General features: G+C 40.2%; 1 protein-coding gene across 9 annotated transcripts in view; it reads left to right on the top strand.

Moving 5' to 3' along the window:
- Ehmt1 (euchromatic histone lysine methyltransferase 1) overlaps nt 1–22,226 on the top strand; it is a 142,354-nt gene that overhangs the window by 62,102 nt on the left and 58,026 nt on the right. For 5 of the 9 annotated variants that reach the window (XM_055600109.1, XM_055600105.1, XM_055600106.1 and 2 more), the window contains exons 5-10: nt 6,142–6,299; nt 6,656–6,844; nt 11,508–11,585; nt 13,102–13,222; nt 17,139–17,276; nt 21,510–21,655. In XM_055600109.1, coding sequence (XP_055456084.1) covers nt 6,142–6,299; nt 6,656–6,844; nt 11,508–11,585; nt 13,102–13,222; nt 17,139–17,276; nt 21,510–21,655 — 830 coding nt within the window. The remainder of the gene's footprint in view (nt 1–6,141; nt 6,300–6,655; nt 6,845–11,507; nt 11,586–13,101; nt 13,223–17,138; nt 17,277–21,509; nt 21,656–22,226) is intronic. The other 4 variants (XM_055600113.1, XM_055600107.1, XM_055600112.1 and 1 more) reach the window with 3 other exon arrangements.

The following is a 22,226-nucleotide window of genomic DNA, read 5'->3' as shown; positions in this document are numbered from 1 at the left end:
TCATTCTTTCACTGCTTGAATTACCATAGGTTTGGCCGGTCATGGCTACCATTCAACTGCATTATTTCCAGTCTTTGGGTATAACCCATCACTTTTTGAAGATCTTGTGATTGGACTGGATGTCTGAGGTTCATCTTCTTTTCATTCACTGGCTCATATTAGTTGCTTCTAGGGGCCTCTCAGTATTCTAATTGGAGCATGGCAGTTACTTCACATTTTTACTTTTGCCTATCTATCACTGTGTTATTTGTTTTGAACAGTTAAACCTGACAGTTTTCAGAGTTGTGTAAATTTAGACTTGTATAAGTAAGGAATGTTAAAAGTCAGTGTTTCTGTTACGCACTATGATATTTTTATGTTAAAGTGTTTTCATTATTTTTTGATAAGAGCTTTTAAAAACAAGATACTCTATTTGTTTATCAGGCACAAATGTGTTTCATTTATTGTTTCTTGTTCTTTCCTTTAGGTTTTCTTCTCTCCCCATAAGTCAGTGGATAGTTGGCATTTTAGTCTGCATCTCTTGAAGTAGCTTCAAAATGTAAATGTACTATGCTTGAGCAGTTGGCTGACATGATTTGGTTCTCTGATTACAATTTCTTCTGTAGCCCAAGTTGTTTTTCTGTTGATACTTCAGGGCTTGTCCCACCTCCTAGGATGGAGAAGAAGCTAGAGTTTCTGTGGCTCTGTGTTTCCCAGAGAGAAGTATGTCCCTGCATTGCCATCTTACCTTATTACCATCATTGGTGTACCTTCTGTTGTCTCTGGCATGGAGAAGCTCAACTCTGAGGGTGTTACAGCAGGCTTTTGGGAAAATGCCAAAAATTAAACAGGCATATAAAGCCACCATTAGTGTGGTACAGAGGGAGCTACACTTTTGTAAAAGTGACGATCCAGTCCTGGAATAGTCTCCATCCTCTTCTGCTTGTTCAGACTCCATCCTTCTGTATGCCTCTTGTTCACAGGGATCAGAGTTGTCTTTAATATTACTACAATGATTATCACAGAAAGCTTTGTCCTTTTCCTCCTGTTGAAGCAGTGAGTTTGGTGCAGGCAGAGAATATGAGAAGATTCTTTTTGGCTAACAGTGCACTTTATGCCTGAAACTGTAGATAAGCTATCTGCCGTAGTTCATTTTATCTCAAGAAGATGTAAATCCATGATACCAGTAAGCTTTTTGATTTTCAGTATTAGATGTGAAAAACCCTTTGTTGGCCCAAGCATGGAACCCTGTGTATTCAGTGGAGCACAGTCTAGGCAGTGAGTGTGGGAAGCAAATGAGATGGCTCAGTGGATAAAGTGCTTGTCATGCATGTTAATAAGCACAGGTGTTCAGAAACCCAGGCTCACATAAAAGCCAGGCAGGTACCTTCCTATAATCCTAGCTTGTGAGGAGACAAGGTTTCCAGATCCAGCTAGATTAGCTCAATTAGTGAGCATTGGCTCAACTAGAGACCCTGCCCCAGTAAGTAAGTAAAATAGATTTCAATTAATCAATGAAGGCATCCAGCCTCACCAGTACTGGGCTTATAGCTAGTTCTGTCAATAGCAGAGACTAACACCGAGTCTCAGATATGGCTCATTCCCTGGGATGACCAGCTATTGTCACATTGGTGCACTGTATACAGAATGGGTTTTAGGGCAAGGTGGTTCTAAATACCAGCTAAGGCCATGTGACCAGTTATAGAATGAGGATTTTTTTTTTCCTTCTCTTCCCGAGACAGTGTTTCACTTTGTAGCCTTGGCTGTCTTGGACTCACTTTGTGGACTAAGGCTGTCCTCAAACTCACAGAGATGCTCCTGCCTCTGTCCCCCTGAGTTCTGGGATAATAGGCATGTGCTACCATGCCCCCTCAGAATGAGGATTATAATTGACACGAGTGTTTTTGTTATATTTTGTTAACAATGTATTTGGTTTTTTTTTTTTTTTTTTTTTTAATTTTTCAATCATGTAACATCTACTAGAATATCAGTGGTTATTATATTTAACTTTGAGATACATTAGAGTATTCTTCTTTGGGAGTCTGGCATATACTAAAGACCAGGTAAGACATCTATTCTTGTGGACTGTATAAGTACTGGGTTTTTGTATCTTCTGTTGTGTTGGAGTAACTGGACCACATCATGTAAGCTATTCTAATATACATATACATATACATATACATATACATATACATACATATTTATATATACACATAAATACAAACCAAAAGCACATGCAAACAAAGAAGAAAAAAGTTAATAATGATAGATTGAACTTTGAGAGTTAAAAAATTTTATATGTCAAAAGACACTATAAAGAGAAAAGTCTTATCCATAGAATGGAGCAAAATTATTTGGAAACTTTTGTCTTCTAGCAAGAAGTTGGTCTCCATATTATGTGAAGAAGTATTATAACTCAACAGCAATGAAAACGTCACCCTATCTGTCTACACCATGTGATTGCAGTGCCTGTAGAGCCTGAGAGAGGGTATCAGATCCTCTGGACCTGAAGTTACAGATGGTTCTGAGTCACCATGTGGGTACTTAGAGTTGAACCTGTGCCCTTTGCAAGAATAGCACATTCTCTTAACTGATGGGCCAAAGGAATTAATAAAGAAAAAAAAAAGATCCATTTTTGCTTTATTCATCTTTGTGTATATGTATGTCAATGCCATGTGTGGGTGGGGTGCCCACAGAAGCTGGAAGAGGGCCTTGAACTAGAACTACATGTGGTTATGAGCTTTCTGATGTGGGTTCTGGGAATTGAACTCATGTCCTCTGGAAGAACAGTAAGTGCTCTTTAACTACTAAGCAGTCCTTCCACTCCTGTGAATCTATTGGTGATATATAAACAGCCAGATGAATGCTCAGCAGAAATACAAATCAACCAAATGAGGATACTACCCCACATATTAAGATGTTTAATATTGAAGAAGCAATGTGTTGGTGATGAAAAGGTCACCAGAGCCCATGTATACTGTGGCTAGGATGTAAATGATAGATTGTTATGGAAAATAGTTTCGTGGCTCCTCCAGAAATTACGTATGATCTTGAAATCCATGGCTTTACTTTGATATGTACTTGAGATAACAAATTAGGGTTTTCAAACAGATAGTTACACATCTACATTCACAGTAGCTTTATCACTCTAGCCAGAAGGTGGATAAGCAAAATATAGCCTGTGCATAGAGTGGAATATTCTTTTGAAAAGGGAGGAAGTTTTGCAGTATGGTTCAGGATGGTTCATCCTTGAGGACAGGTAAATAAGACAATCCTTGGTCCCTAGTTCATGGGCTGTGTAGGAAGGTTTAGGAGGTATGGCCTTCATGGAAGGAGATATGTCACTAAGGGTGGGCTTTGAGGTTTCAAAAGTCCACACCAGGCCCATTTTCTCTCTCTCCCTCTCCCTGTCCCTCATCCCTCTCCCTTATTCAACCCCTCACTTTCATAAGCAAGCCCCCAATTAAATGCTTTCTTTCATAAGCTGCCTTGGTCATGGTGTCTGTTCATGGCAATAGTAACTATAACTGAGACATGTTTTATGCTATGTATTTCTTAAACTCAATCCCAGAAAAGAACTAATTCCAAAGATTCCAACCTTAAGTGGACATTACAGATTATTGTTGTGCTCCTCTGTACTGTGTTGTCCATCATCTTTGGACACTCAGATGGAAAGTTCTACATTTGCCTATGCATTTGGCTATTTGGGCTTTGTAGGTTGGTGGGGGCCAAAGAGGCCTGGAGTATCTGTGGGCCTGTCAGACACACAAGAGGAAGGTAGAGTTGACTCAGACTTTGTAGGGTCTGTTTACAGGGTTAAGGCCAGCCATGGCATAAGTCTGATTTGAAGCAGCAAATCACTTGAACGTTGTAACAACAGCTTTGATGGTCTTAGGAAGAGAGTTTTCCTATATACCTAACTGCTTTTTTATCCCCTTGCTTCCTGTCAGCCCTTTCTACTTTCTGGAACTTGGAACTGATTTGTCTGAGCTGCTTGCCTGCCTGCCTGTCCCCCTCTTCTTCCTTGTCCTCTTTCTTTTTTTCCTCCTTTAAAAAATAATTTATTATTGTGTATATGTGATGTGGAGTGTACATGGCATGCCACAGTGTGCATATGAAGGTTGAAGGAAAACTTTGTTGAGTTGATTTTCACATTTCATTTTACCTGGGTTTTGGGCATTAAACTAAGGTCGTCAGGCTTCCAGAGTAAGCCCTTTACCTGTTGAGCCATCTTGCCAGATTGGCCCCTATTCCACCACCACACTGACTGCATTCTAGTATTCTAACTTTTCTGTTATCCTTTCCTGCGTGTGCTTTCCTTGGTGATGTGTTGATGTATCTTAGTGTTCTTGGAGGTGCTGGCTAGTGTCATGAGTTCTTTACTGGAGTCTTAATTATACTTCTATTGCTGTTATACAATACCACGACCAAGGCAACTTACAGAAGTTAGAATTCATTTTGGGCTTATGGTTCCTGTCATGACAGGGAGCATGGTGACACGTAGGAATAATACTGGAGTAGCTGAGTACTCACATCCTGATCTACAAACAGAGAGCATGTACTGAGGATGGTGTACTGGGCGTGGCTTAAGGCTTTTGAAACCTTAAGCTTTACCCCATTACAGATCTCCTCCAACAAGGTCACACCTTTTGTTTGGTTGGTTGGTTTTTTGAGATCGGGTATTTGTAGCCCTGTCTATCCTGGACTCACTTTGTAGACCAAGCTGGCCTCAAACTCACAGAGATCCACCTGCCTCTGCCTCCCATGCGCCCACATCCAGCCTAAGGTCATACCCCTTAATCCTTTTCTAATTGCCACTAAGTGCCAACTATTCAAATGCCTGATACTTATGGAGGACATCTCAGTCAAACCATCAGACTGGAGTTCCTATTTTAATACTGTGTACCAGACACCATCCCTTGAGTCCTTTCTAAATTACCAGTGTTGATATATTTTCCTCTCCTGGCCTTTGCCATTTTTCATCCCAGTTATCTGACCCAGGCCTAGGCCTTCCACCAGGATATTATGAAGGCCTTTCCTGGAACATGGCAGCAGCCTTAGTTTCCTCTCAGCCACCTGTTCATAAGTGCCTAGGTGCCTGTTAGATTCTATTAATGAACAGATGCAGCGCCCTGGTCCGTTAAATTAATTATCATGGGTTACTGTGATGAGTTAAAAAAGACACTGCTATAAAGATAAGACACTACTGAATTGGTGCTTATAGGTATACCCTTTGTTCTACAGAGATTGGCTCCCTGTTGCCGTTTATTGGTATAGAACTGTTGCCTGTGGAGATGGTACTGCAAGCATATTCACATGACTCACTCATTTTAGATGGTTCATGTTTGTGCATGTTTTCCATTCTTACTTCTCCTTTGTTATAGAATTAAAACATGTACTTTTACCTAGACCTTCAATGTGACTTTCTGCTACAGTGGTGCTCTATGACTTTGGAATTAAAAATTGAAAAACAAAACAAACAAACAAAAAAACCCACAACTTTGGAAATTTCCTTATGTAAAGTCTTTATCCTGGTGATGCTTTATTAAAAAGGGTCTGGAGTTTCTGAGATCCTTTCTCTATTTTTTCTTGCTGCCTCTTGTTTAAAACACACACACACACACACACACACACACACACACACACACACACACACCACACAAAACACATTATTTTGTTTAATGCTTGAGTGGTTGGGGGAAGGTTCCATAAAATGGATATACAGAGACACCACCTACAAGTGAGATTTCTATATCCTGGGAAGACTGCTTGGTGAGTGGTCTTCCTTCTCAATCTTGGGTCCTTCCTGGTGCACACGTGGTGCTTTCAGGCCTATGATGGAGGGAGAGGACTTCTCAGGGCAGAGCTTCCTGTATTCAAGGCCATGGGTACTATTAGTAGGCAGGTCATAACGTAAGGCTTTGTTTCTGATGACATTGTGGTTCCTGGCCTTCTTGGAAGGTGATTCAGCTTTCTCTTCAGTTTGTCTCAAGTAAGGACCTCTTGTGTTGGTGATGTCTGTAGAAATGTGTTTAAAGAAACAGGGTTTGCTGATGATTTTGTTGATAAATTTGAAAGCCTGTATTTTATCTCTAAAAACGTTTGAATGGTATTTCTTTTCCTTTCTTGTCCCTTTTTGAAATTTTTTTTTTTTTTTTTTAGCTTGCTTGCCTTTTGTTTTAGCAGCTGCAGTATCTCGGAAGAAAAAACGAAGAATGGGAACCTATAGCTTAGTTCCCAAGAAAAAGACCAAAGTATTAAAGCAGAGGACAGTGATTGAGATGTTTAAGAGCATAACTCATTCCACTGTGGGCACCAAGGTAAGAGCAGTGTGGGTATTGTTTGCCACAAATTCTTTGAAATGTGTTCCTGTTTCCAAAGTCTCTTTGGCCAAAAGAACATGTTGAGGTTGTTACTACTTTAATGACCTTAATAACTATGGGAGGAACTAGAGTTCTTGAGCTCCTCTGCTATAGCCTAGACTCACGTAGGTGGCTTGTTGACCCCAACACACACTCCAAGAATCCTTCTTCTGGTTTGTACTTTAGTTGCTAGTTGCCACTGTGCCCTTAGTACTGTCAGACTTTATGTCTCCAATTATACGAGTTCATAATGAGTTAGGTTTTTGTGTGCTGGGTAACAGTAGTTCTGAGAGCTATGTACTGCTGTATTCCAGGGTGAGAAAGCCTTAGATGACAATGCCCTGCATGTCAATGGGGAGAGCTTGGAGATAGACTCAGAAGATGAAGACTCAGATGACCTGGAGGATGATGAGGACCATGGGGCTGAGCAGGCTGCTGCATTTCCCACTGAGGACAGCAGGACTTCTAAAGAGAGCATGTCTGAGACTGACCCTGCTCTGAAGGTAGGACTCTACTTGCCCTGGTAGTGGCACTAGTGAGTAAATTCTAACAGGTAGTGCTCTGGGCACTGTTATGTATTGGTGATTTTTTTTTCTTGCTTTTTATTTACATTTATAAAAAAATTAAGTAGGTGGGCATGGTGGCATATACTTTTAATCCCAGCACCCAAGAAGCAGAGGCAGTCAGATCCCTAAGTTTGAGGCCAGTCTGGTCTATATAGTGAGTTTCAGGCCTGCCAGAACTACAAAGTAAAACCCTACCTCCCTTCCCCCTCCCCAAAAAAAAATTGCTAGTCAGCCAACAAAAGAAACAAAAGGCAAACCAAAAGTAAAATGTGATTAGTGGAAAACAGAGTAAGATGGCTAGAGTAAATCTCATTGAGTCAGTAGTGGTTTTGTTAGGTAAACTGTTTTGAAGACTAAAGGAAAAAAAGTATTGTGGCTCATTCTTAGGCAACATTCCCATAAAATTCTCTAGTAGTCAAATATGTGCTAAAATAGTAATGACCAGAAAAGATTGATTTGTTCCTAGGAATTCTTAACTAGATTTACTAAATTAACAAAGAAAAAACACAGAATGTATATACAAATAAATGATTTCCCCCACCGTAACTCCCTCAGGATTTTTTTGTATAGCTTGGCTGTCTTGGAACTCACTGTGTAGAACTGGCTGGCCTTGAACTCAGAGTGCTGGGATTAAGGGTGAGTACTACCAATGTCCAGCTTCCAGCTGGTGTTTTCAATAAGTCAGGCATGATGTCATGTACCTATAGTACCAGATACTTGGGGGGGATTGAAGCAGTAGGATTAATTGAGCCTAAGAGCTTGATCCTAACCGGTATTACATTCCAAGGTCCCATCATGTAACTAAATAGGCAAGAAATGCCTCCTTCCTGAGTGCCAGTGCTAGCATTGCTGTGCTTAGTTCTGTTCTTATGTAAGGAGAACCACATAGTGTATGTCCTTTTTGTGTTTTTTATTTTCCTGTTGTATTATAGTTATTTCACCCACTATATTTGGAGCTTTGTTAATTTTTATTCTTATAGAATCTCTGAAACTGTTTGAAGAGATCTGTAAGACTGAAACTATCATCCTTTGCTGGGATGTCTGCCTCTTGAATCCTTAAAGAGTTTCTTGTGTCGCTGTCTATGCATTGGTGCCTAATTATCTGTACTAATTTGAGTATTCTCAACCTGAAACTACTGGAATAAATGTCAGTAGGCAAATTAACAGAAATACTTCATAGTTCTTAGTATTCCTTGTATAAATATAGGGATCCTGAGACTGTGCTTAAGTACCACCATGAAGCAATGTTTCTGTATCATGGGATTCTATTCCTATTTAGATGTTCATTCCACTCTGTGGGCACTCTATAAGGCTTTTTGATTTGATATTCCCACCAATGCACTGTGATTTCTTGAGGCAAACAGGGTTGTAGGTGTTTATATCTGTCAGCTACTTCTGAGCACCCTGTCTGTTGTGCTGGCTTGCCAGTCTTGCCACTGCCCGTTCAGTGAGTACATAGTGCTAGAACATTATAGTTTTAATGTACATTTTCCTGATTTCTAGAAGATTGGATACTTGGATACTGTTCTTTATGTTTGTTTTGGATGCTGACTTAGTATTGCTGTGAGATACACCATGACAGTGGCAACCCTTATGAAAGCAAGCATTTCATTGGAGCTTGCTTACAATTTCAGAGGATTAGTCCTTATTATCCTCATGGTAGGGAGCAAGGTAACACTGGTACTGGAGAAGTAGCTGAGAGTTGTATGTCTGGATCTACAGGTAGCAGGAAGAAGAGAGTCTGGGCCTTGTGTCTTCTAGTGACACACTTCCTCCAACAAGGCCATACCCTTCTAATCCTTTTATTTGCTTCTAATAGTGCTACTCCCTAGTGACTAAGCATTTAAATATATGAGCCTATGGGAGTCATTCTTACTTAGACTACCACAGATTCTTTTGTGAAGAACCTGATCAAATACTAGGCAGTTATCTGTTAGATATTAGGTTACCTGTCTTTTTCTCATTTTGTACAAGTTCTTCAATTTAGAAATGATCCTTGTTTATGTAGTCAGCACACTATCATGTTTTGCTGTGGACTTGTGGAGTTATGGCAAGATAAAAATTCTCATCTAGCTCTGTGAATTAGAAGTTAATGTAGGAACAGTTGGGCACAACAGTTGTTTTGAGTGTCTTAGGTCTCAGCTGGAAAGCTGGGCTTGCTGACCAGAGTTGTTTCCTGCTGATTTTTATCATGTTTTTATCTTCTGCCTGGTCAACACAGGTTTTAGTTGCATCACAGTCTGTTTCCTTACTTCTGATTCACTCTTTGCCAACTAGTTCTCTTTTTGTTGTTATTGGTTTTGTTTTTGTTAGGTTTTTTTTTTGGGGGGGGGGGATAGTGTTCAAGACTGGGTTTGTTTCTTTGTGCAGTGTTGTCTGTCCTGGGACTCCCTCTGTAGACCCGAGTGGCCTCAAACTCAGAGATCCTTCTGCCTCTGCCACTTGAGTGCTGAAATTAAAGGTGTGTGTCCCCACTGGTCGGCAACCAACTAGTATGCTTTAGTCTCTCTTTGCCTTGGGATTTCAACTTGTGCTTTCTTCCTTACTGTGTCATATATGTAATTGTCAAGCAGCAGTTTCAAAGTGATTTTATTCCTTTTTTGTGTGTTCCGTTTTCTAATTGGTAGTTGCATTACTCAGTCTTGTTTAAAACTAAGCAAACAAACAGAACAACTGCCCAGTAAATTAAAACATAAAATTAAATAAAACTAACAAAGTACTAGAGTCCTATAATGAACGTTATATTTAACGGTGAAAATTGAAAGAATTTCTAATATCTGTCATAAAATGAAGGTGAGATTACTGCTTTTAGCTTTAACATTGACTGTTTTGACTGATGCTATAAAAGAAAAGCCAGAAAGAAACTTTGGTATTTAAAAGGAGAGGGGAGAACATAAACATCCACCTTAAACTCTTGTAAAAATTCCAGGAAACTATTGACAGCCATTGAACTAAACTTCCATATTATCAAGACATAGACATCTCTTGTTGCCATTGCAGTAAAGACCAGCACATCCATAAATGCCTAGGCATGGTTTTTGGTTTTGATTTTTGATTTTTCAAGGTTTCTCTATGTATGGCCTTGGCCATCCTGGACTTGCTCTGTAGACCAGGCTGGCCTCAAACTCACAGATAGCTGCCTACCTGTGCCTCCTTAACCCTGGAACTAAAGGCTTGTGCCACCAGCTAGCCATAGGCATGTTTTTAAACATCAAGTAGAAAATTATCTGGATGCAGTGGCACACACCTTACTGGGAGGCAGAGGCAGGGTAATTTTTGCTATTTTCAAAGTCCCTGGGGTAACACATTAAACAATAATGTAGTGTAAGAGAACAGCAGAAATTTGTTAAATGAGGTTAATAGACTTACCATTTGTGAAAATGCAAAATGCATTGTCTCTAGGTTTATCTCTAAGTTTAGAACATTTTCTTCAAAATCTAATTAGAACTTTCTGTAGAGCTACAAACTCTGAAGTTAATGACCTATGGAGATCAAGAACAGTTGTGGGAATATTGTGAGATACTGTAAGAGACATCAGCAATGTTTTGTTGGGCAAAACAAGAGACATGTATAGGATGTTAGAGTTACCATGGGAAAGGGGTACTGTTTGACTCAGGAGCTCCACTTCTGTCCTCATATGCCCGTATGTTGAAGGACCTTGACTTGTTTGGAATGTAGCTTAGCTATGAACCCTACATATTCTTTTGAGCTAGGAACATCAGCGAGAAGTGAGATCCCACAGAGGGTGCATCCATGGTCAGACTACAGCGCACCAGACATCACAGCTTTGATTTGGAGTGAGTGGATCTGGGGCAAGTGGACACATATTCATAGATTGATAGTGTCAATAGAAAAGATAAATAAAGTAGGGAAAACAAAGCATCTTTGCTCTTCTGATACAGAAAAGATTCCAAAATGTGTTTATAATTACCAAAGTGTAAATTTACTAAACTATGTCCAGCAGGGAAACAGGTTTAGGCATAGGTTCAGTGTAGCTGGAAGTGGCCAAGGCAGCATAGTAGCAATGACTCTAGGGACTAGACTGTTCTTAGGTGAGTAGAGGTAGGTTTGGTTGTGTTTGGTGGTTTTTGTATGTTTGTTTTTTGAGACAGGGTTTCTCTGTATAGCCCTGGCTGTCCTGGAACTCCCTCTGTAGACCAGGCTGGCCTCAAACTCACAGAGATCACCTACCTCTGCCTCCCAAGTTCTGGGATTAAAGTCATGCGCCACCACTGCCCAGCAGGTTGTATTATTTTATAGCCCTTGAGAATATACTTGTTTGTTCTCTTCCTCTATGTCTCTGTCTCTGTTTCTCTCTTCTCTGTGTGTGTGCATATTTGTGTTTGTGTGTTACCACTTTTTACAGATACCTGGCATGCCTTGCACCTTCAAGGTGCAGTTAATGAATTTGAGTCATCTTGAGTGAGTCTGCTTGGAAATTTCCTGGCCAGAGCCATTCAGGCAACTTGTCTCTGTATTGGGACAGACAGTGAGGTCCCTTCCATGTATGTCCGTCAGTGTTTTTTAGAATTTGTTTTGGATCTGTCTGTCTTCTACTAAAAAATATAATTGGTTTTTGTTTTTTATTTGACTTGATCAGATGGATGGAGATTCAGAGGAGGAACAGGAGTCACTTGACACAGGGGAGGATGAAGACTGTGGCGACGAGTCTGACCTGGTAACCTGATGTGTATTTTTATGTTCACATAATTTAGTTCTGCAGATGAGACCACTGGTAGCACCTCTATGTGTCCTGTGAGTCACGGGGTCTTGCCAGATGGTGAAGGAGGTCATTTAGAGTTGTATCACAGCGACAGGTAGAACAGCTGTGTTGATCTGCTTGTTGGCATTCAACAACAGGCCAGGCCTGCCTAGGGAAAGCTGTGGTTCCACATTTTAGTTCTTCATACCAGTGATGAGTTGGCCTGCATTGCTGCTGAGAGAGGAGCTGTTGGATTTGAGCTGTGTTAAGGTGTAGTCTTTTTTACCTGCCAGGTAAAGCCTGAGATTTGTAGGAGCTGGGTAGGTTGGAAATAGGGAAATCCTGAAGTGGAGTCTCAGGAGTAGCCCATGGGTGAGTATTGAGTAAAGAAGATAGAATCCTTGGAGCTTTAGGAAGATGTTCTATGTGTGGGATAATGAATTTGACCAACAACTGAAAAGGGATAATGTGTCCCCTGGTGTCTGGCTGCTATGGCGAAGGAGAGGAGGTCCCATACAGGATCCTTGTGTTTTGTGAGGAGGCATTATTTCTTGGGGTACAATAAAATGATCCAGACAGTGAAAACTTTGCTTTGCAGTACTTGTTGAAGTTTTTCCATGAAGTTTTTCTGTGCGCAAACATAGGATAAAGTGAGGGTTTTGTTTTGTTTTGTTTTGTTTTTGTTTTTGTAGGGAAAAAGCATGTGTGCTGGAGATGTTCATACCATTTTACTGGGGTGTCTATCACACATCCAACCTATGGCTTGAACAAGTGGACATGCTTATATGTTGGGATTGCCTGGCATGCTGTGCCATACACTATGTGTCAGCATAGTGTTTCCAGTGCCTGTATAAGTGCTTGGGAAGCAGGATTAAGAAACTCATGTGCTTTCTTCACATAACCTCTTCCCAGCATCTACTAATACTACAGTTGGTGCTGTAGGTCAGTTATGATTTTTTTTTTTTTTTTTTTTTTTTTTTTTTTAGTAGATGTCTTTTCTACACTTGCAACATAGGAACAGAATATGCAACCTCTTCCTTTGTTATAAATTGATTGTACCTCTTTCTTGTTCTCCATGTAGTATGTGCCTGTATGGATTCTGGGGCTCATTGAATGTTGATTGTTTCTTTCTGAACAAGATGGGTAGATATATGTAATGAAAAGTAGATGACATATTGAGCTTTTTTTTACTTAGTCCCGAGTAGAAATTTCCAATTTATTCTTTTCCATTGTGCAAAGCTCAAATAAAACTTATAAACTGTTTTTTGACTTGTTGCCTCCAAAAGGGCTGGGCTTAGTGAGATGTTTAGGAAGAGCATAGCTCTCTTTAGAATGTAACCTGGAAACATGTCCAAAAGTGAAGTAGATCTTTTAGAAGTACAGTCAAGATATAGCAAGTATATGAGTTTTGAGGCAAACAGCTCTTAGTCCTTTTTGCTCTCAGGATCTCCTCCTACTTTGCCTCTGATATGCATGCCCTTTGGTTCTCCAGAGTTCTGAATCCAGTATCAAGAAGAAATTTCTCAAGAGGAGAGGGAAGACTGACAGCCCCTGGATCAAGCCTGCCCGGAAAAGGAGGCGGAGAAGTAGAAAGAAGGCAAGCAGCATGCTTGGTGAGCACAGTGGAGCTCGGGTCTTTACAAGCTATGTGGGAATGTCAGCAGGCAGGACGCTGGCTGGGGCTGCTTGTGTGAAGGATTTCACTTGTAAAGAGGGTCTCCTGTAATAAATGTTTGAAATGACTTCTTCAGAGAAACTTATGTGATCCTTAGGTAGTTTGTTTCTAGCAAACCTAGTTGATCCTGGCTTCATTACCAAGCACCAAGCTAACATGGATAGTTTGTCACCTGCACAGCGGTAGTGCCTTTTTGCCTGGGTGAACAGTTTCCAAATCATGTGGAAAAAGGAAGTCTGTGGTTCCTGGCTGCCTCTGTGACCTGAATGGTTTGTGCCTCATCTATAGGACGTAGTGGTAGTTTGTTAAGGTGAGTTCAGGAAGATAAGGGTTAATGTACCAAGTTCATTGTGTAGCTTTGTTGAGTAGATTGTGTATACAAATTATAGTATAGAACTCTCACCAGGATCAGGTCACCAGAGAACTCAGCCTCTGCATCCTCCCTACCCCTGCTTCCCTGGAGAGCCTTTACTTAGATCCTGTGGCCACCTCCCATCCCCAGGCAGCCCTCAATTGTCTGTTTTGCTGATAGACTAGTACTTTATAGAATTCTGTGGGAATGGAATTGCTATGTGTGGACTCTTCCCTCCCCCCCCCCCCTTTTTTTTTTTCCTGCTCTGTCTCCTTTGAGATAATTGTTTTGGGTACCCTCCTGTTGTTTTGTTCCCTTCTGAGAAGTACACCTTCTGAGAAGTGTTAGTCATTTTCTTGTGTGTGGACCCTGGTCTCAGCTGGTGAGTTAGGGTATCAGAAAGGAAGTTGATATGAATGTCTGTGTGCAGCCTTCATTGCACAGGTGTTACACATCTCTTTGACTGGCGTAGCTCAGTCAATATAGTGTGCTCAGGTCTTTGGGAAACTACTAAACTTTTCTGAAGTATGGGTGCCATTGTACATCACTCACTATAGTACTTGGGGCTTAAATTCCATTTGTCCTTGCTGTTGCTTGTTGGGTCCATCTTTTTTTAACTTCAGTGGTTCCAGAGAGTGTGCAATGGTGTTCCTCAGTAGCTTCAGTTTATTTTTACCAGATCAATAATGAGATGGAGCGTCTTACCTTATGTGTATTTCATTTTGTGAAGTGTGTATATGTGTCTTTCATTCACTTTTTATTTTTAGGCCTTTTTTATCTTCTAGTGTTCTAGATAGAATTTTAATCAGCTGAATATTTTACATGTTTATAAGTCCCTAGTCTGTGGCTTACTTTTCCATTTTCCTAACAGTATATTTAGGTAAGAACAGCTAGTAAACATTTTTATTGTAGTCAAATTTATGAATTGTTTTCTTTTATGGTTCTTGCTTTTTTGCTCTAAGAAATCTTTGAGTAAACCAGGCTACCAGGATTTAGTCTACATTTTCTTCAGAAGTTTTCAGCATTCCCACAGACTCTTAGTGCACTTGGAGGCAGTGTTTGCATATGTGAGGAAGAGACAGCTCCCTTATGTAGGTTTGCAGTTAATCTGTTAGAGTGAGTCAAATGAACTACTGCTACTTTTTAAAAGATCGACTTATTTTTATTCATGTTTTTGAGTGTTCGTATATGTGTATGTGCACCATATATATACCTGCTGTACCCTGAGGTCAGAAGAGAGTGTCTGATTCCTCGAAATTAGAGTCACAGATGATTGTGAGCCCTATGTGGGTTCTGAGAACAGAATCCAAGTCTTCTGCAAAGGCATCGTATTATTAATCACTGAGCTGTCTCTTCAGCCCCCAACTCAAATTCTTAACTTACTTGTTTCTTGGAAATCTTTGTCAGCAATGCTGTGTGGGCGGCTTTTCTGAGTTTTCTAATCTGTTCCATTTATTCATTTGCTTATTACCTTCATGCTACACAGACAGCTTTGTTCAATTGTTTGTTTACCTTTTATTGACAGAAAAGGAGGTTTGTGGGCTAGTGCTTATGAGATAGCCATGTGACATTGGAGGGACTACAGAGACTTCTGGGGTTTGTTGACATAGGGATTGGGTGCCTTCCTGAGCACCTCATCGGCCCATTCATTTATGCTGTCATTTATTTTCATCTTGGGTTGCCTTTTAAGATCAGAAAATCCATGTGGTTTTCACTGTTGGCTTTCACAAATGTTTGTGGATCCAAGACTAAAAGATACTTTCAGGGTAGAGATTCTGTCTTTGCCATTTTGGCTTCAAAGTGTAAAATGCATACATAAATATTTACCGAATAATGTGACTTTTACTGTTTTATGTAAAATGTTTAAAATTTTGAAAGGCTATTCATGTTCTTGAAATTTTTTGTCTAAGATCTTGTTATAGAATATAGTTTGAATTAAAAGATGTTGGTATCATACCTCTGTATTGATGATTTGTTTATTTCTAGCATTTATATAATATTGCATGTAATATTTAGAAGATTCATTGTGAAACATAATCATCTGCTCTTTGCCAAGTTAGGTAGTATGTAACTGAAACATGCTTTTTAGGATTCCTCATGAAATGTCTTTATGGTTGGAAATACTCTCCTTTATGCAGGCCATTCTGGGAAGTTTGGACAGGCTGCCTACCCCTGTCCCCAAGTTTTTGTACCTGCTACATGATCTACAGAACTAGTTTTGGAATTAGCCCTTGTTGGTTCCATGTATCTTGACACGTTTAGATTTTATTGCACTTTAGTGAGTAGTATACTTGATAGACAACCATGTCTGATGGGTTAGATGCCTATATCCTCGAGGATCGTCAGGTGTTGGCCGAAACAGCAATAAGGCTGGCATCACCACAAGCACAGGTTTCTACATAGGCTGTTTCATCATATCAGAAGTTCTTTCGAACTTGCAAATTAAATTTTTCTGTCTTACTTTAAACTTTACAAGAATTTATAGATATCTTTTTTTTTTTTTTTTTTTTTTTTTGAGATGTGGTCTCATTCTGGATTTATCCTTCATAGATCCAGCTGCCACTGTCTTCCCAGGTGCTGGGATTAAAGACATGTAACTGTGTACTGCCAGGTCTAGTTCATTTATCACATCTTCATTCATTTTCTTCATTGTTTTACCAGTTTTTATTTAGTGAGTCTTGATGTAAGATGTATTAACTGGAGCTGAAGAGATAGCTAAGCAGTTAAGAGCACTGGATGTGCTTCTAGAGGACCAGAGTACCTACATATTGGCTCACAACTCTCCATAACTCTAGTTCCAGGGGACCTGCCACCCTCTTCTGATCTCAGAGGGCACCAGATGTATATGTGGGGCATATACATACATAAAGGCAAAACACCGATATGTAAAAATCATTTAGTCCAATTTTTTTAACTTAGAAAAAGAACATAGTAATATATTTATGGTTGGTTCTTGGGGGGGGGGTAGGAATCTCACTCTGTAGTCTAGCGTATACCTGGAATTCATTGTGTATCCCATGTTGACCTTGTTTTCCCTAGTGCTAGGATTAGAAACATGAGCCACAATATCTGGCTTTTTCGGTTTTCTTGGCCATTGCCTTTCTTTTGAAACTGGGTATGCATGGGGAATTAACAAAATAATGTATAGGAAATAAGGTACTAGTAGAAACTGAAGTGGCCCTGGAGGTGTTATTTAAATTTACCAGAGTTCATTAAAATTAGTCCTTTTTCTAGGAACTGGCCTCTTAATAAGAATGTTTGTTGTTATGTTTTATTTTTGGGTTTTTAAAACAGGTATTTTTATTGTGTGGGTGTTTGTTGTGTGGGAAGTTAGAGAACAGCTTATGGGAGTTGATTTTCTTCAACACATGGGTTCTGTGGATTGAACTCAGGATTGGACTTGGCTATAAGCACTGTTACATACGGAGCCATCTCCAGTCTTCTGGAATGTTCTGGTTATAGCTATTGTGCAGTTTTCATGATGTGTGCATTCTGTGTATAGGTTCCGAGGCTTGTAAGTCACCTCCAGGAAGCACAGAGCAGGCAGCTCTGGGAGACAGCGCTGGGTATATGGAAGTTTCTCTGGATTCCCTGGATCTTCGTGTCAGAGGAATTCTGTCTTCCCAGACGGAAAATGAAGGTTGGTGTTGGAATATGTCTACACCATCTTGCTTGTTTACTGGTCTGGCTCTCTGTGTTAGCCTGATGCCTCCTGGTGGATAATAATGGACAGTTTGATAAGGTGATTATTTAAAGCTGACTGAATAGACATGATGCAAATATGTTTGCCAGGTCATTAACTGCTCAGATAAGAAACAGAAAGCCTGAGAGCCCTCTAAGAGCAGAGCTGCAGATGCCTTATGTCAAATTTGAGGTGTTAGTACTTTTGTTTTACGGTGTTTTTCCAGTTGTGAGCGAGATCCATTTGTGTACAGCTTCCTTGGCAAAAAGATGCCACCCTTCTCTGGATGTAACGGGCTATATATTTTGTGCAGTGTGTCTTTGAGGGATCTTTGATTTTAGCTCTGGTTGGTTGTAGCTTGTCTTCTGTCTTCTGCTGGGCTGACCTTCTTCCGGTGTGTTTGCAGTGGAGGACAGCCTCCAGGGTGCAATAGTATCTGCTGTGTGCCTGAATCATTGTGGCTTGCTCTCAGTTTTTCTGCTTGCTCCCCTTTCTTTGGGTTAAGTTACTTAAAAACTGCCTAGCAATAAAAACTAACTAGTTAATGGTATTTAAACATCTTTATGAAACAGATGATTAAGACCCTGTAGCTGCTTACACTCTAGTCATATTTTGAAACCATGGAGTTATATTTACTGTAGGGATTTAATGATAAAAGACAAATACCTAGCTTTTTAAGAATTTGAATGCTTAGGAAGCTGTGATTTACTTCTGTAATTTGGTAATATAGTAAACCACATCTTTTGCCTCTCACATGAGTCTTTGTTTTGTTCAAAGAAATAACTTTTTTTTCTTCTCACAAAGTAGAGCACAAAGCTCTTCAAATCTCATAAAGTCCTGTTGCAGGTAACCTGTGCCTCCTTTCTTAAGTTAAACAGAACTTCGTTTTAAGTATTCTAAATTTCAAGATTTGGAAATTAGAAATTTAATTGTAATCAGGAAATAGTGCTTTATCAAATCAACCCTGTATTTATCGCTGAACCCTATCTGTTGCAGGTGAGGGACCAGGATTGTGATGGCATTTAGGGGGCCTTTCGATGTAAAGATGTGCTGTTTCATCTCTGATAGAAGTAAAGGTCAAAACTGATAAATGCAGCTGTAAACACTTAAGAGTGGAAACACTCCTAGGGTATCCAGGTTACAGAGGCAGGTGGGCCAGTTTCCTTTGGGCATTTTGTAGATTGACTTACCTGTGATTGATCAGCACTGAATCATTAATCAGTGATTGGGTTGTATACAACAAACATGTTTTTGACTTAACATTGATGAAAAGCAGCATTGGCTACTTGCCTTTAAAGTATGGAACTAGGATACCTGAAGGTAATAGGAGAGCTGGAATTCAGGCAAGTATTTTTGGAATTTGCTGAGGCTGGTTAGTGAATTCAGATGCTCAGTCCAGTTTTGATTCAATAGGGTCTAGGTTTAAGCTGAGGACCTAAGTGAATATTTGTGCTGAGGTTGTAAGTCATTTTTTTGCATTGTCTTTTCCCACTATCTTTGCTTATAGGTGTGAGATAGGCTCAGTAATAGGTTGAGGACTTGAGTTTGGGTGAAGACAGGACATAAGGACGCTGGCAGTATGGATGATCGGGAGAGCCCAAGCTCAGATGAGAGATTGTGTATGTTTACTACTGTAGAGGTAGGGGATGTAGGAGAATGGAACTGATAAATGAGGTAAACTAAAATCTCATTTAATAGCCAGCTTTATTCAAAGCATCAGACAGTTTAACCTTTGAAGGTTGAGAGGAGTCACATGCGTAAAGTATACAGTCACAAGGGCAAACTACACATGGCAGACAAGCCACACTTGTAACAGGCAAGCCACACACTCCATAAAGGCATATAAACAAATAATAATAACAACTCACTCCTATTCACTACACCCAGGAGGAGCATGGAAGCACATTCCACGAGTACTTATGTGCTTTTGAAGAAACTGAGGTCACAGGACTCTTGTCTTGTTTTCCTGGAGTTTTCTCATAAGCACTCAGAAACTTCACACAACTCCATTGTTAAGCCATGTTCCAATAGTGTGCATCCATGAACGTTGTGTCAGGTTTTTCTTTTGATGTCTCAGTTCTTCAGTGCAGGAGACCGAAGTACACCCACATCTGTGCAGATGTATGTGTTCTGACAGTGCTGCCCAAATATGCATACTCATTCATCTCACCTCAGCCACATGTTGGTGTGGCAGGAGGATAGTTGCCTCACCACTCCTTCTTGTATTTGTATCTGTCCCCTAGTTACACCAAGTTACTGAGCAGGAGCTCCTCACAAGAGCAGTTCGTACTTTCAGTGACTCTGATTTGAGTTTTGTTTTAGATTTCCTGATCTCTGCAGTGTGGGGGAAGTTAGTCAGCTAGATTTGTATTCACCAGTTCCTTTTTCCACAGAGGTTTTTGGTTCAAACTATTTCTTTAGTCTAGGATGGCCTCAACTTCACTATGTTGTCAGGTTGGCCTTGAATTTCTGATGTTTCCGGAGTCATCTCCTGAGTGCTGTGATTACAGGCATGTGCCATCACACCCATTGTATTCAGTGTTGAGGATCCAACCCAGGACTTGGTGCTTGATAGATGAACACTCTGCTGACTGAGCTGCGTCTTCAGTCCTGCTCATCATTTATTAGCCCCCTCTGGGAACTAGATTGGTTAGGACCCATATCAGATTTTCAAGAGGCCAGAAGTGAACAATGAATGGCTTCTTAGGGTAAAAGTGGATCCCTAGATTCAGCATAATATTGCCAGAGACCAACTGAGGCCCTCTGTGTATATATGCAGAATTTGAGTGCTTTGTAGACCAGGCAGCTCCAAACCAGAAGCAGTTCAAGGTAGGCTTATGTTGAACAAACTACAACTTGAACAGAAAAAAAAATAATAATAATTATTTGGTTATAGTTCTGTTCTGCTGATAAGTCCTTGATAAATCACTTGGCTGGTTCTGAGTGGTTGAAGTTAACTGTTTCAATTTTTCTGTAATCTAGTCATTCAGAAGAAATAACCCAAAATTAGTTTTCATGAAATGAGCAAGGTTTGAGATGCTCAGAGTTCTTTGGGTTTAGTCACAATGAGAGTATATTTAATAGTCATTTTATTTTAATTAATTACTTAATATTTAGACAGTTTCTAATTGTGCAACATGGAAGGCTTGGAATTTGATATGTAGTTCAAGCTGGCCTAGAACTTAAAGAGCTCTTCCTGTCTCTGTCTCCCAAGTGCTGGGATTAAAGCCCTGCACTTAGCATGTCAGGTCCTAATCTGTTTTTAGGTGTGAATATTAGTTAATTATTTTCACAGTTGCAATACTATTTCAAACTCAGTTCACCTTTTATCTCTGCTGCTTCACAAGAAAGAGGGCATGGTCTGCTCCAATATCCTTTGGAAGCAACAGTCCCTGAAAGCTGCTAGTGAGATCCCAAAATCTTTTTTTTGCACATTAATTCTGGGAATGGTTGAGCTCAGCTTTGTAGTGCAGAATCTTTGCCTAAACCTCATGGTTTACGTTTTTCATTGTGGTATTTTTGGTTTTCTATTTGTCTGTCTGTGTTTCTGTCACTCTTATCATCTATCATGTGTAGGGATGTAGGCCATGGCATTAATGTGTGGAGGTTAAAAGACAACATTTAGCACTCACTTCTCCTATCATGTGGGTTCTGGGGATTGAACTTGGGTATTTAGACTTGGCAACAAGCACACTCATGAAGCCATCTCACTGCCACCCTCCCCCTCTCCAGCCTATTGTATGGATTCTTTGGTGAATAATATTCTAGGTAGCAATTAAACTGTTATTAAAGCCTTCCACATGGAATTTTTTCTTATGGGTATAATTTAGAACCAAATGAGGAAAATAATTTCTCAACATTTAGTGGATTCTTTTCTTGCTTGAAAACCAGATTTAGGAATTGCTGATAAACATGCAACCTGACCTATGGCATAGACCCTGTAAATATAAACTAATAAGTTGTTTTGTTGGATTAGGTAGGTAGCTAGTGTGTTTGTGGGTGAGGTACAGTCTGCTGCCTCACTTCCCATGTAGGATGTTACAGAAGAATATGTAAATACTTGTCACTGAGCAGTGCTGATGTGTAATTTCAGTACAAGTACAAGATCACTGTAAAGACTGTAATTGATTGTTCTCTGGACAACCCTTTGTAGGTCAGGGTTGCTTGAGCTGATGTGTCTATGTGACTTAGGGCTGGCCAATGGTCCGGATGTGCTGGAGACGGATGGCCTCCAGGAAGTGCCTCTCTGCAGCTGCCGAATGGAAACCCCCAAGAGCCGCGAGATCAGCACCCTGGCCAACAACCAGTGCATGGCCACTGAGAGCGTGGATCACGAAGTAAGCATGTTCATTTTTCTTTAAAGTGGCAATGAGAACTGTCATATTTCAGAATCTCAACCTTTCCTGTTAAACCCCAGTCAGCAGTGTCAGATAACCTAGGAGCCTACATAACTTGATTTTTTTTTTTTTTTTTTTAACAACAACAACAAAACAAGGAAGATGGGGCTGGGGAGATGGCTCAGTGGTAATCAGCACATGCTGCTCTGATAGAGGACCCAAGTTCAGTTCCCAGCATCCACACTGAGTGGCTCACAACCTCCGTTAACTCCAGCCTCAGTGGATCCACTTAGCCTCTTCTGGTTTCTGTGGGCATATTCATTTTTATATACCCCTTTTTTTATAGACACAAATAAAAATAAAGTTCTTTTAGAAAAAAGAAAGCATACAGACTGTGTTTGAATGAAAGTAGTATGTTTCACAGTCATGTTTTTGTAAAGGTTTTACCACCGTGTTATGTTTACTGAGACAGAGCTACTCCAATGTATGTCTTCCTGGGGCAGCCTCAGCCTGGTGATCCCTAGAGCCCATGTGCTGTGCTCACTTCACTTCTCTTGCTGTGTCAGACACA

Source organism: Psammomys obesus, unplaced genomic scaffold, assembly GCF_907164565.1.
Source record: "Psammomys obesus unplaced genomic scaffold, mPsaObe1.curated_primary_1811, whole genome shotgun sequence".
Taxonomy (NCBI): Eukaryota; Metazoa; Chordata; class Mammalia; order Rodentia; family Muridae; genus Psammomys; species Psammomys obesus.
Note: the sequence above shows the minus strand (reverse complement) of the source record. Positions and strands in the feature narration are given on the sequence as shown.